This window comes from Pipistrellus kuhlii, unplaced genomic scaffold (genome assembly GCF_014108245.1).
Source record: "Pipistrellus kuhlii isolate mPipKuh1 unplaced genomic scaffold, mPipKuh1.p scaffold_m20_p_3, whole genome shotgun sequence".
NCBI classification, from domain to species: domain Eukaryota; kingdom Metazoa; phylum Chordata; class Mammalia; order Chiroptera; family Vespertilionidae; genus Pipistrellus; species Pipistrellus kuhlii.
In genome coordinates, this window is record NW_023425529.1 from 99,129,404 (window position 1) to 99,144,970 (window position 15,567).

Consider the following 15,567-nt stretch of genomic DNA (forward strand, 5'->3'; position numbering starts at 1 on the left):
TTTGATAAGTGATTTATGCTTTTCTTAGCCACATTGACCAAGAAGCAGTACTCATGGATCATTTGAAGCTTCTAACTGTCCAGTGCTTAGGTATGGTCACTGAGCAGCCAACAACATACCCATTTCATATAGTATCTTTTGAATTTTATTTTTATATCATATCATATAGTAACATCAACATATTTTTTAATAAAAAAATATGTTTTTTGAAAAAAATGGTGTGAAGAATGTTATTGTTTTCTATCTTTGAAAATCTCTTTAATGCCTGATTTAATGGATAACACTTGGATTCTCATACTCACTTTTGCATACAGTCTGTTGTGATATGTTGTTTGAGTTGAAGTACATGAGAAAATCTAATGACTCAGATATGTAGTTGAAAAATAGAGGAACTGTAACTCCCATGAAAGGTTCTCTGGGACTCCAGGGGTCCTTGGGTCACACTTTGAGAACCACTGTCCTATAAAATAGTTTGGAAGAACATATGAGTGGTGAGATTATTAGTGATCATACTTGTTTCTTTTTTCATTTATATACTCCACAACGGAGATAGATTGCTTGTTCAAATTATAAATGAGAAAGGAAGAAGCATGAGTACATTGAGGAAAGATTTAGGAGGCTCTAGAGATCAAGACAGAAAAGTTTATATTTTGGAGACCAAAGAGCAACTGTAATTTCTTAAGCAGGCAGATGACCTATTAAAATTGTATTTAGCCCTGGCTGGGTGGGTCAGTTGTTGGAGCACTGTCCTATATACCAAAAGATTGTGAGTTCCATTCCAGGTCAGGTTCAATCCTTGGTTGAGGCACATATGGGATGCAGCCAATCCATGTTTCTTTCTCTCTTACATTGATGTGTGTGTGTGTGTGTGTGTGTGTGTGTGTGTGTGTGTGTCTTTCCCTTTCATTCTCTTCATCTCTCTAAAAGTCAATAAACATATCCTCAGGTGAGGATTAAAAATTGTATTTGGGGAAAAAATGACTGGAATTAGAAGAGAGAAGCTACTTTATAGTTGCTCAGTAATATAGGTGAATAATGAGGTAGGCTAAGCCTCAGATATTGGTGGAAATGGAGATAATTTTTCAGAATTTGCAAAAACAGATCCAGAGACAGAGAAGCATCTATCAAACAATCAAATTACAGAGGTAAAGCAGGGGATGGTAATGGAAGGCGGAAAGATCCACCAAAGGACTTGTATGCATGTATATAAACATAACCAATGGACACAGACACTAGGAGGGTGAGGGCATGAGAGAGGGGTTTGGTAGGGACATTGAGGGGATAAAGGCACACATGTAATACCTTAATCAATAAAGAAAAAAATAATAAATAGAATACTAAATGGGGAAATATAATAAAATGTACAATGCCACAAAAAATTTTCATAGAAATTTTTAATGCAAAAATACCACAACTTGGATATCTATATATTATATAAAACCCTAATATGCAAATAGACCAAACAGTGGAACAACTAAACAACTGGTTGCTATGAAGTGCACTGACCACCAGGGGATGCACACTGAAATGGCATGCATCAGCAGCAGGCAGCAGAGTGCAGAACATGGCGGGAATAGGCCTTGGTGGGATGGTGGAGCAGGTGAGCGGGGGTGCCAGATCAAGATGGACTGCTGGTCACTGTCATCAGGGAAAGCCTCTAGTGGTTACTGAAAATTCTTTGCTCCCATGCACTGTGGTCCTGCCAGGTGCTCACACCTGCTGCCGATGCTGGCCCCACTCACACCCACTGCCAGCGCCAGAGCCGCCACTTGCACCTGCTGCCAGCACCTGGCACAGGCCCTGGCCAGCAGCCAGCAGCTGGGGAAGGAAGGCCCTGGCCAGCAGTTGGAAGGCCCTGATTAGCCCTGATCACTGGCCAGGCCTAGGGACCCTGCCTATGTACAATTTTGCACATCAGGCCTCTAGTAGAGAATAAAGGAAAGGAGGGAGTTAAGATGACTAAGAGTTTTCAAGTCTAAAGCATTTGAAGAATTTCTCCCTTATTTTCAACTTTAACCTTTTCTGAAAATTATTCTTAAGTTAACTGAAGTCTTGTCTTATTTTTCAGAGTTTTGCAGTCCATCCTAGGGCTTAGGAGAATGACAGCATGCTTCCCAACCTGTACCTGTCACAGTGACTACCAGAAGAAAAGGAAGATCTATGACATTTCTGGAGAGTTACTTGCTGATTACTTCTCTTAAGCCCTGCAGGCAGTGAAGGGCTGTCTGACCAGTCCCTGTTTTCACTGGACAGCTGCAGTCAACCTCTTATGCACTCCAGCACCCCCATCAGCTCTCTCTTCTCCTTCACCAGCCCAGCAGTGAAGAGACTGCTAGGCTGGAAGCAAGGAGATGAAGAGGAAAAGTGGGCAGAGAAGGCAGTAGACTCTTTAGTGAAGAAGCTAAAGAAGAAGAAAGGAGCCATGGATGAGCTGGAGAGGGCTCTGAGCTGTCCAGGACAGCCTAGCAAATGTGTTACGATTCCTCGATCCTTGGACGGGCGGCTGCAGGTGTCCCATCGCAAGGGTTTGCCTCATGTTATTTATTGCCGAGTGTGGCGATGGCCTGATCTGCAATCTCACCATGAGTTGAAGGCCCTGGAATGCTGTGAGTTCCCATTTGGCTCCAAGCAGAAAGAGGTGTGCATTAACCCCTATCACTACTGTCGTGTGGAGACATCAGGTCAGTTTTCTTCACGACATCATGCTGTATTTTAAAAGTTAAAGAGGTTTGTCCCAGTTGATGGAGAGTTATGGGGCATAAGCAATACAAGATCCACCACAATTTCCAAAAAGAGATGGGGGTATTCAATTTTGAGGAACTAATCCACAATTTAGTAGTCAGAAAAAACTAGAATTTTCATTTCAGCATATATGTAAACTCTGTGATTTTGAAAATGCAGTTTTATATGTTTTGGAGTCGTCATCATTATGTTCTTCCCACTCTTGGGGCATTTGAAGGTCTTAATATGGATTTTATATGATTAACTAAAAAATAAACATCCTCCTCTTCAACCCCTCTCCCTCAACTAAAGTGAACTAAAGTAAACTAAAGAAGTTTCTTCACTGTCACTTTCCCCAAGCTCAAGTAAGTGTAGGTATCTCATTTTTTGGGTCTGAAAACAGCCAATAAAAGAGTTTTTTGGAATCCTTCTAGGGAGGTTTGGGGAGTTTGGGAGTTGTTCTTAATATGGCTTTAGATATAGGAAAATGTTGTCCTAAATTCTTTACACATCTGGATGTGTTTGTATGTGTATATACAGTTCACCTCCCTTTTGGAGAAGTCTAGTGTTGATCTTTGTTCCTTCACACTGGCTATAACCGTCTGACTGCTTTTTCCCATTCTGGATTGCATGTTTCTGTGGCTATAGGGATAGGGATAAGTTTTTATGAGAGCTTCCTCTCCCTGATTGACCATCTGCCTCTTTCTAGGAGACCTAAGGACTGGCACATGAACTCAGGGAGATGATCATGTCCCTTAGGAGAAAGTTCTGTTGAGATAGTCAGGCCATGGTTGGAGTGCAGCCTGTCTGTTGGTAAAGGATTTACTAGTTAACCTTACAGCAGAAATGATAAAATGCTTTGTGCCCAGCCTACCCAGGCTTATCTAGGCAACTTCTCAGACTCCTAAATCTTGCCATAATGTTATAAACATTAGTGAAGAAAGTCATCTGTTTGGGTGTGAATACTTCTCATAGTCACTTCATCCCAGGATTGAGTCCCTGTATGAAAGTGTGATGAGAAAGTCCCACTCTCCTGGTGAATGTAATGGATTTTCCCTAATCCATATAGGTTTTTGCTTTCTTCCTTTCTTTCTTGTTTCCCTCTGTGCTTTCTTTGCATATTTAAAAAGTCATTAGTGTCTGAGTTCATGACAGAAGGAACTCAATTCTTTTTTTGTTTCAAAGATTTGAGTTATGCCCAGACTGAGTAACTCAATGGTTAAGCATTGACCTATGAATCAGGAAGTCACAGTTTTATTCCAGGTCAGGGCATATGCCCAGGTTGTGGGCTCATCAAGCCAATCAATGATTCTCTCTCATCCTTGATATCTCTCTCTCTCTCTCTCTCTCTCTCTCTCTCTCTCTCTCTCTCTCTCTCTCTCTCTCTCTCTCTCTCCTTCTCCTTTCCTCTCTGAAATCAATTATATATATTTGAGTTATATTAAGCATTCAAAATATACCCAATGAAAAAAATGTTCATTAAGAAATCATCTTTTTTTGAGTAATAAAGTGGAAAAAATCTTGTAAAATGTACCTGTTTTACTTTTTACGTACTCAAAAACCTAATTTTAGAGGATTGTTTAATATTTTAGTATTTCATATTGTTGTAGGCTCTTTTAGGAATGGTAGTGTGAATGTTTTTATGTATGACAAATAGATTTTATAATCATTTTGAGTTTCCAAAATGAAAGATGGGTAAAGATTGTATTAAATTTTAAGGTTTTAACTTTCCTAACTTGATTTTTTTAATATAAAAAGGATCTTTTATATCTAAATTTCTGGCATGTTCAATGATAATATTTTGAGAACAGTAAAGATACTAATGTTAAGCAAGTTTTCTGGGGCTCTGATTATTACAAAGCTTATGTTTTCACTTTGAAATCTCTCATTTTTTGACCTCTCCTTTTAGGAAGCTAAAATTTTGCTTTACTTTTTACTCACACAGCCACTTAAATACTCTATTTCAATGTTTCTCATATTATCTGTACTGAAGAACCAATTTTTCTTTTTCATATCTTCCATCCTTCAAAAATTGATACATTTACTAGACAAATGAAATTTTGAAGACTTACAAAATACAAGCCCATTTTGTATTATTCATTTTCAAGGTTATAAACATTGTTCTCATATTTAGCTAATTATTAATATTAGTAATAGACAGCAAAGGATAAGTCAGACATTATAAGAATGGTCATCTGGGCAGCTTCACCAGGAAGCTGCAATTTCACACTCCTCAGTCCATTCTCTGCAAATCACTGGGAGAAGGGGTCTAGCAAAAGAGAAGATGTGCACATGTGTAGAGACTTTTGGGTGATATAGGTAAGTTGCTTGTGTGTCAGTCTAACCTGGGAAAAAGATAATTGGCTAGGGGGATAGAGCAACTGTAAGCTTGTGAAATCTTGAAGGATTAATTGGTTAAACTCCTGACTATAATCCCCAAAGAGTTTTCTCTCTTGCACTCTTTTTTTTTAATTGACAAATAAAATTTAAGATATTTAAATGCATATGATAATTTGATATACATGTACATTTTAATATTTCTCCTTTCTAATTGACATCTGTGGTGAAAATATTTACATTCTACTCTTAGAAAATTTTTATAATTTTATCAACTATGTTTTCCATGAAAAAAACAAACAAAACAAAACAAACAATTTTGTGGTTCAGAAATTTCGGAGGGGTTCATCCAGGCCCCATAATTAATTTGGCGTCATCTGGGGTAACTGGGGCGGGATTATTCCACATGGCTCCTTCTCACATGTCTGGGACCTCATTACTCCTTGTCCTTGACCTCTTACCTCTTATCTTACAGAGTCTCTGTTTGTGCTTTGGATTTTGTCTAGGATGGTGGTCTTTGGATAGTCATACTTCTTTTTTCCCCCATTTTTTATTAAGGGATTATATGTGTACATATCTTACCATTGCCCCCCCACTCCCGTATATGCCCTCAACCCCCAGAGTTTTGCATCCATTGGTTATGCTTATATGCATACAAGTCCTTCAGTTGGTCTCTTATCTCCTCCATATCTCCCTAATCTTCTCACTGTAATTTGACAGTCTGTTGCTTTACTGTCTCTGTATCTATCATTTTGTTCATCAGTTTATAATGTTATTTATTATCCATAAATGAGTGAGATCATGTGATGTTTTTCTTTCATTGACTGACTTATTTCACTCAGCATTATGTTCTCCAATTCCATCCAGGATACTGCAATTGATAAAAATTCCTTCTTTTTTATGGCATAGTTTTCCATTGTGTAGATATACCATAGTTTTTTGATCCAATCATCTGCTGACAGGCACATAGGCTGTTTCCAAATATTAGCTATTATAAATTGTGCTGCTATGAACAAAGGGTGTTTCTAGTTTCTTAGGATATATTCCTAGGAGAGGGATTACTGGGTCAAATGGGAGTTCCATTTTAAGTTTTTTGAGGAAATTCCATACTGTTCTCCACAGTGGTTGCACCAGTCTGCATTCCCACCAGCAGTGCACGAGGGTTCCCTTTTCTCCGCATCCAGAGTCCCAAGCAAAATGAACCCCAAAGATCAACACCAAGGCACATTATCATTAAATTGGCAAACACCAACAACAAAGTAAGAATCTTAAAAGCAGCCAGAGAGAGACAGAAAGTTAAATAAAAAGGAACCCCCATCAGAGTAGCAACTGATTTCTCAACGGAAACTCATCAGGCCAGAAGGGAATGGAATGAAATATACAAAGTCATGCAAAGGAAGGGTCTGAATCCAAGAATACTGTACATAGCAAGGCTATCAATCAAAATTGAAGGTGAAATCAGGAGCTTCACAGACAAAAAAAGACTAAGGGAATTTATCACCACCAAACCAGCAGTACAATAAATGCTACAGGGTCTGCTAGGGGAAAAAATAAATAAAAAATAAAGAAAAGAAATAGGAATTGGAGAAGGAACATAGGGGCATAGAATAAAAATGGTGACAAATAAGTACCTATCAATAATAACTTTAAATGTAAATGGATTAAATGCCCCAATCAAAAGACATAGGGTAACAGATTGGATAAGAAAACAAGACTCATATATCTGTTGTCTACAAGAAACCCACCTCAGAAAAAAAGATGTACACAGACTGAGGGTGAAGGGATGGAAGATTTTCCAGGAGAATGGAAATGGAAAAAAAAGCTGGGGTAGCAATAGTTATATCTGACAAATTAGATCTCAAAGTGAAGGACATAACAAGGGATAAGTAAGGCCACTTCATAATACTAAAGGGATAAATCCAACAAGAAGAAAAAACTCTGGTAAACATATATGTACCCAATACATGAACACCCAAATATATATACATATATATTAAAAAAAAAAAAAAAAAAAAACTCCTGGAGGATATCAAGAGAGAGATTGAAAGCAATACAATAATAGTAAGAGATTTTAATACCCCACTATCACCGTTGAAAAAATCCTCTAAACAAAAAATCAGCAAAGAAACATCAATCCTAAATGACTCACTAGACCAGATGGAATTAATCAACACCTTCGGAACATTTCACCCCAAAGCCACAGAATATACATTCTTTTCAAGGGAACGTGGGTCATTTTCAAAGATAGACCACATGTTGGGTCATAGGCAAAGACTCTTCAAATTCAAAAAGATAGAAATTATATCAAGCATCTTCTCAGATCACAGTGGCATAAAACTTGAAATCAACTACAATAAAAATAATCAAAACAAAATCAAACACATGGAGACTAAACAGCATGCTATTAAACAATGACTGTGTTACCAGAGAGATCAAGGAAGAAATAAAAAACATTCTGGCAACAAATGACAATGAAAACACAACAATCCAAAATCTATGGGACACAGCGAAAGCAGTCATGAGACGGAAGTTCATAGCTCTCCAAGCCAACTGCAAAAAACAAGAAACAATGGTAATAAATTGCTTAACCCTACAACCCAAAGAGTTAGAAAAAGAGCAACAAGAAAAGCCCCATGTAAGCAGATGGAAGGAAACAATAAAAATTAGAGCAGAGGTAAACGACACAGAGACCAAAGAAACAATACAAAAGATCAACAAAACCAAGAGCTGGTTCTTTGAAAGGATAAACAAGATTGATGAACCTCTAGCCAGGCTCACCAAGAAGCAAAGAGAGAGGACCCAAATGAACAAAATCAGAAATGAAAGAGGTGAAATAACCACAGACCCTTCCGAAATACAAAGGGTTGTTACAAAATACTACGAACAACTCTATTCCAACACACTGAACAACCTGGAGGAAATGGACATATTCCTAGAAAAATACAAACTTCCAACACTCAATCAGGAAAAATCTAAACAGCTTAATAGGCCAATAACTATGGAAGAAGTGGAAGCAGTCATCAAAAGCTTTCAGCAAACAAAAGCCCAGGGCCAGATGCCTTCACAGGAGAGTTTTACCAAACATTCAAGAAAGAACTAAAACCTATACTCCTCAGACTATTCCAAAAAATTCAAGAGGATGGAATACTTCCAAGCTCCTTCTATGAAGCCAGTACCACCTTAATACCAAAACTAGATAAAGACAACTCAATGAAAGAGAATTACAGGCCAATATCCCTCATGAACATAGATGCCAAAATCCTCAACAAAATTCTAGCAAATCAGCTCCAGCAGCACATCAGAAAGATCATACACCACGACCAAGTAGGATTTATTCCAGGAATGCAAGGATGGTACAATATCCACAAATCAATAAATGTGATACATCCCATAAACAAATTGAGAGATAAAAATCACATAGTCATATTAATTGATGCAGAAAATGCATTTGACAAAATCCAACATCCTTTCCTGATAAAAACTCTCAACAAGGTGGAAATAAAAGGATCATAAGTCAACATAATAAAAGCTATATATGATAAACCCACAGCAAACATCATACTCAATGGGCAAAAACTAAAACCATTTCCTCTAAGAACAGGAATAAGACAGGGATGCTCACTCTCACCACTCCTGTTTGACATAGTACTGGAAATATTAGCCATTGCATTTAGATAAGAAGAAGAAATAAAATGCAGCCAAATTGGAAAAGAAGAAGTAAAACTGTCCTTATTTGCAGTTGAAATGATATTGTACATATAAAAACCCAAAAGACTCCATAAAAATACTAATAGACCTAATAAATAAATTGGGCAATGTAGTAGGATACAAAATTAATGCCAACAAATCTGTTGAGTTATATGAGGACTTTCTTACTTACAGAAAGAGAGACTAAAAAAAAAAAAATCCCATTTACTCTCACACCAAAAAAGTTAAGATGCTTAGGAATAAACTTAACTAAGGAGGTAAAAGACCTATATGCGGAAAACTACAGGACACTGATAAAAGATATAGAGTAGGGGTGTCGAACTCAATCAGAGAAGTGGCCAAAATCTAAAATCCAGCCTAAATCGCGGGCCGAATGGTTTACTGAACAGTCATAAACTGTCATTGTGATGGAAACGCAGCGGAGTGCAGTGATGACAGCTCGGTGCGGGCCACATTGCAAGGCCTGGCGGGACGGATTTGGCCCGCGGGCCTTGTGTTTGACACATGTGGTCTAGAGCATTGTTTCCCAAAGTGTGGTACGCGTAACCCTAGGGAAGAGTTTGGTGGGGGTTCATGTTGCACTGGAGTTTGGTGGGGACATGCACTGCACCGTGCTTAGTTGCACCTAATTCTACGTTTGAGGAGTACTCAGCGTTACAAAAATTATAGAAGGGGAACACATATGTCAAAAGTTTGGAAAACACTCCTCTAGAGAATTGCATCAATTCCTAAGTTTTTGTACAGAATCGGGATCAAGAAAACTCATGTTCTTCCTAAAGTATGTAACCCATAAGGGAAATGCTAAATGAGCAGGCTTTGTTTATAAGTTCTCTATTGCTGCTTACCTTTTACTTATTCACTTGTATTATTACTCACTGTTTATCTTTTACAAAATAACTTTTAGTTGCCTTTATATCTTTCTGGTAACATCAGGTAGAATGTTTTTACTTTAGCGGCACTACTGAGGTAAAATTTAGGTTGGTCATCTAAATAATTCAACATGGTCTCTGAGAGAAAAATATTTTGTACGTCACTAATTATTTTATAGCAAGCAATAAAAATCTATTTTGCCTTAAATAGACAAACACTTTATTGGCAGAATAAAAGGAAGACATGAGCAGTTAAATCTTCAGAAGACCAAGTAGTAGGACAGTTTTGCTAATTTCTGTGGTAGGAATAAATAGGCAGTTTGTCTTTAGAATGCTGACCTCACAATGATTCTCCTCTAAACTTTTTTAATTGTTACATTTTGTTTAAGATTCATGCTTTAAAGAGAGAAACCATTGGTTTAACTTGATTCACAAGCTCACTTTTTGGGAAAAGATAGAACTATAACTGACAATTCATAATGAGCACTAAGAATGGTGAAACAGTACTTCCCAAAGGAAAAACAGAGCTTTATCATAAAAAAGAATGGACAAAAACAGCAAGTGTCCACTCTGTTTTGTGCCAATGAGCCAATGTTCAATTCTAACCCACTGATTTCTTTCTCATGCTAGTGCTGCCGCCTGTATTGGTGCCGAGACACAGTGAATATAACCCCCAACTGAGCCTTCTGGCCAAGTTCCGCAGTGCCTCCCTCCACAGTGAGCCACTCATGCCGCACAATGCCACCTATCCTGACTCTTTCCAGCAGCCTCCATGCTCGGCATTCCCTCACTCATCAGGGCAAGCATTCTCACCGTCCCCGTGCACAGCCAGCTACTCTCACTCCCCAGGAAGCCCTTCAGAGCCAGAAAGCCCCTATCAACACTCAGGTCAGTAAAAGTTGCCAGTCTATGTGGTATACAATTCAACACATTTATGGTGTGATCATCATAATTTTTAATCACTGTAACTCATGTTCATGTAGAGCTTTACAGTTCATATGGCAATCTCTTATGTGCTCTTGGACCCTGCCCAGATGATCAGTACTATATCCATTTTGGAGCAGTTATCCTGGAGCTACAACATGCCTTTGCTCTGTTTTTTTTGTCCCAATCCTTTGTAAGCTCTCAGAAATTAAATGGACTTGAATACATACTTTGGAATTTTGAGGTGTTTGTTTGTTTGTTTAGTTTTGGTTTTCTAAAGCCAGTAGCAATAAGCTTATAATAAGCTTCTCTAAGCTGAGCAGAAAAAACTGACAGGAGAGCAAGCAATGAGTGCCTCTTTCAACAATCAAAGGGAGTCTCTCCTACAAAGGATGTGTAGGGCAGAAGGAGGCCCCAGTTCCAGGCAGTGCATTCTCCCTTTTTGCTATGAGAAGTAAGCACAGCATCTGAAGCACTGACCTACTCAATCAATATTTGCTGAATTTAAAAAAAAAAAAAAAAAACATGTAAAAGGGAGAGGGAGAACCAAGCCCATAGTGATAATTGCATGTACTATTATACTTATAGTTTTAACTTAGACAATGAAAAAAAATTTTTGTGAACCTCAGGAGTGTGAGAAAATATTCTGAGCTAACAAGTTTCTGTAAGCATGCATAAATGCATTTGGTGCCAGATGTTGTGATCTGCCTCATTCATTTCTTCATATATTTATTTATTTAATAGATATTTATGGAACTCATACTATATGCAAGCATTGCCATAGGGTGCCAAGAGTAAAATTAAAAGATAATAAAAATTATCCCCATCCTCAAAAAATTCATAAAATGTGGGAAGGTAAAGAAATTGCCTCTTCTCCTTAGAGTTATTCCTTTCTTCCTTTTACCCCCTCAAGCAGTACATTTACTATTTTACATATATATCTACTATTTAAATTCATCACATCTACTACTTGCACACCTATTAAATGTATATAATTTTTGTGTGTCAGTCATTTTATCTTTTATATGTTTAGTGTAGAGCCTAAAATGCAGAAGTTGCTCAACAGTTAATTACACAGGCATTTGGAACTTGGGAATAGAGCTTCAGGGTCATAGATCCGGATTCTATTGAGTCAGTAAGTAATGACTGAGCCTACTCAGACACTGTGTTAGCGATAGAGGTGCAATGATTGATTATGACAACAGTCACTGCCTCTCACTTTCCAGAGACAGTGACTATTTAAAACAATTATGAAAATAAGTGACAACGTGATAGAGGTCTTACCAGTCCAGTCAAGTAATGATAAGGGCTTAAACTAAAAAAGGGATGTGGAGACAGAAAGAAGGCAATTAATTTGAGATTGTAGAGGACTTGATGTGAGGATGAAGGCTGAGCTCTGGCCTGGAAGTCATGCACAGAGTGGAGGAGGCAGTTGAAGCCTTGTAAGTAGCTGAATTCACTGAGAAAGTAACACAACAGAAAGAGACTTCAGTTGAGGACAGAGCCCTAGTTAAGAGACAGGAGGATAATTATGTTGCAAAATATACATTTACATAAAACACATTTGTGCTATAAAGATTTCCTGTACTAAATTTTTATACCTGAACTTATTAAACTAACAGGTTGGTGTGTGTTTTCTCTCTTCCCATTCATGAATGACAGACCTCAAGATTTATGCACAAACTGACTAGTTTCTTACAAAGGGAATAGCCCTTTTAATTTCAAAGCAAATTGAGATTAACTGGCTCAGCTCCTTAATGTAACAAAATTCAACTACTTAAAGTGTGCAATTCAATGGTTTTTCATATGTTGTATTATATTTTTTAAGTTGTAATAAAATACTCATCACAACAACTAAATAAAAGGAAGATGAATGATCCAATTAAGAAATGGGCAAGGGACCTAAATAGAATATTTTCAAAAGAAGACAGAAGGAAGGCCAAAAGGCACATGAAAACATGCTCAAAGTCACTAATTATACGAGAGATGCAAATCAAAACAACAATGCGGTACCATCTCACACCTGTCAGAATGGCCAACATCAACAAATCAACACACGACAAGTGTTGGCGAGGTTGCGGAGAAAAAGGAACCCTCGTGAACTGCTGGTGGGAATGCAGACTGGTGCAACCACTGTGGAGAACAGTGTGGAGTTTCCTCAAAAAACTGAAAATGGAACTCCCATTTGACCCAGTAATCCCACTCCTAGGAATATATCCCAAGAAACTAGAAACACCAATCAGAAAGGATATATGCACCCCTATGTTCATAGCAGCACAATCTACAATAGCCAGAATTTGGAAACAGCCTAGGTGCCCGTCAGCAGATGATTGGATCCAAAAACTATGGTACATCTACACAATGGAATACTATGCTGCCATAAAGAAGAAGGAATTCTCATCATTTGCAGCAACCTGGATGAAATTGGAGAACATCATGCTGAGTGAAATAAGCCAATCAGTGAAAGAGAAACACCACATGACCTCACTCATTTGTGGATAATAAAGAGCATTATAAACTGATGAACCAAAAGATAGATATAGAGACAGTAAAGCAACAAGCAGATTGTCAAATTACAGCGGGGAGGGGAGGAGGATCTGGGGGAGATAATAGATCAACCGAAGGACTTGTATACATGCATATAAGTACAACCAATGGACATAAAACCATGGGGAGGGAGGGGATATGGGGGAGGGAGGGAGGGGGGCAAAAAAAATCATTAAAATATGTAAAAAATAAATGAATTAATTAATTAAAAAAAATACTCATCACAGAAAATTTGTCATTTTAACCACTTTTAAGTGTATGTCCAAGTGGAATTAAGTATATTCACAATGCCGTGTAATCATCACCACTATCTGTTTTCAAAGTTGTTTCATCACCCCAAACAGAAACTCTGTACCCATTAAACAATAGATCCTCATTCCCTGCCTTCCTCCCTGGTTAACTTCTAATCACTTTTTGTCTCTATGTATTGAATTTGCCTATTCTAAGGAATCATGCCATATTTTTTTGTGTGTGTGAGTGTGTCTTATTTAGTTTAGCATACTGTTTTCACAGTTCATCTATGTCATAGCATTTATCAGTTACTTAATTTGTGTGACTGAACAATATTCCATTATATAGGAATATTTAATTTTTAAAAAGTAATTTATTGGTCTATTAGGTATTTGTGGGTGTTCCCCCCCCCCCCATCTTTAAGCTATTGTGAATAATAGCTATGAACATTGATGTGCAAGTAGCTGTTTGAGTCACTGCTTTTAATTCCTGTGGGACTATACCGAGGAGAACAGCTAGGTCATACAGTAACTCTTTATATTAAGACCCTTAATTTTATAGGCAGATTTACTCCAGGTCCTGCTGAAGGGTCATCTTGTTTTATAACTTTTTCACCAGTGTTACAGTTCATTTTCTCAAAGGGAAATACCTTATTCGTGGTTATTCGGTACAGTCAGATGACCACCTGCAGTGCCTGTTCAAGCATACATGGCTGCATTCAACCACTGATCTATAGACTCGGGATTTCTGGGAGTTTGGCCAGGAACTTGTATTTATTTACCCATTCATTCATTTACTTTTATTTAAGGCCCACTTCATGAATTCCTTGCACATAAAACACAAATGTGTTTTGTGTGTGTTTTTTTTGTGTGTGTGCCCCTCAGCCCAGCTTGCATTCTCTCCAAACATCCCTCAAGGGATGTCCGACTGCCCATTTAGGCCCTATCCAGGCAGTCAGACATCCCATTCACAATCCAGGACTGCTGGCTCCCAACCTCTCACCTGCCTGCATTTTAGAGTCTGATTGCCCCTAACTGCTTCTGCCTACCAGCCTTATCACCCCCTAACTACTCCCCTACCAGCCTTGTCATCCCTAACTGCCGTCCCCTGCCAGCCTGATTGCCCTCAACTGCCTCCCCCCTGCAGGCCTGGTCTCTAACCCTCCTCTGCAGGCCTGGTCTCCCCTAACTGACCTCCCCTGCAGGCCTGATCACACCTAACTGCCCTCCCCTGCTGGCCCAGTGTCCCCTAACTCCCCTGCCTTGCCAGCCTGGTTGCTCCTAAGTTCCCTCCCCTGCCAGCTCGATTGCCCCTAACTGCCTTCCCCTACTGGCCTGGTCACCCCTAACTGTCCTCCCCTACAGGTCTGGTCATCCCCACTGCCCTCCCCTGCTGGCCTGGTTCCCCCAACTTCCCTCCCCTGCTGACCATCTTGTGGCTGCCATCCTTGACCACATGGGGGTGGCCATTTTGTGTGTTGGAGTGATGGTTAATTTGCACATCACATCTTTATTATATAGGATGTTTTTTATTAATTTTTAAGAAGACTTGAAGGAAGGAGAAAGACAGAAAAGAGGTACATTGATCTGAGAGAGAAACATTGATCAGCTGTCTCCTATAAATGCTCTCACTGAGGATGAAACTCAATCCCTGGGCATGTGCCCTGATCTAGAATCAAGCTGGTGACCTTGTGATGCATGGAACAACCCTTAATCAACTAAGCCACATAGGCCAGTCAGAATCTACATTTTTAACAAGTTTCACTGGTGGTGTTCATGCACACTTAAGTATGAGAACTACTTGAATGGACAATTCAACAAAGTCATACTGATTCAAAATTTAAGCTGTTGAACTCTATCATTTATATAATAAACTGACATTAAGAATGCATTCAAAAGGAATCAGTTATTCTGAGGTTCTCTTTAAAGAGTGTTTCTTCTGCCTCAGGATTTTTTTATTGTGTAATGAATTAATTTCTGATAAGATAGTATCTACTTGATTGCACATCATTTTCTTAACCATGATCACTTTCCAATCATCTATATATATATATAAGCCCAGAGACCAGAATGGCAGAATGACTAGAATGACCAGTGGCTATGATGCACATTGTGGCAGCCAACCAGCCTGATCTGGGTGCTGATTGGCCCCAACACCCCAATCAGGGATGGGACTGGCTGGCCAACTGCCGTGGCCACTCCCCCCACTGGCCTGGCCCAATAGGGCCTCT

General features: G+C 38.7%; 1 protein-coding gene across 2 annotated transcripts in view; it reads left to right on the plus strand.

Annotated features, from left to right (window-relative positions):
• The window catches only part of SMAD9 (SMAD family member 9), an 81,701-nt gene that overhangs the window by 40,935 nt on the left and 25,199 nt on the right, over positions 1-15,567 (plus strand). For both annotated transcript variants that reach the window (XM_036455548.2, XM_036455547.2), the window contains exons 2-3: positions 2,069-2,681; positions 10,266-10,523. In XM_036455548.2, coding sequence (XP_036311441.1) covers positions 2,270-2,681; positions 10,266-10,523 — 670 coding nt within the window. In that variant the 5' untranslated portion in view covers positions 2,069-2,269. The remainder of the gene's footprint in view (positions 1-2,068; positions 2,682-10,265; positions 10,524-15,567) is intronic.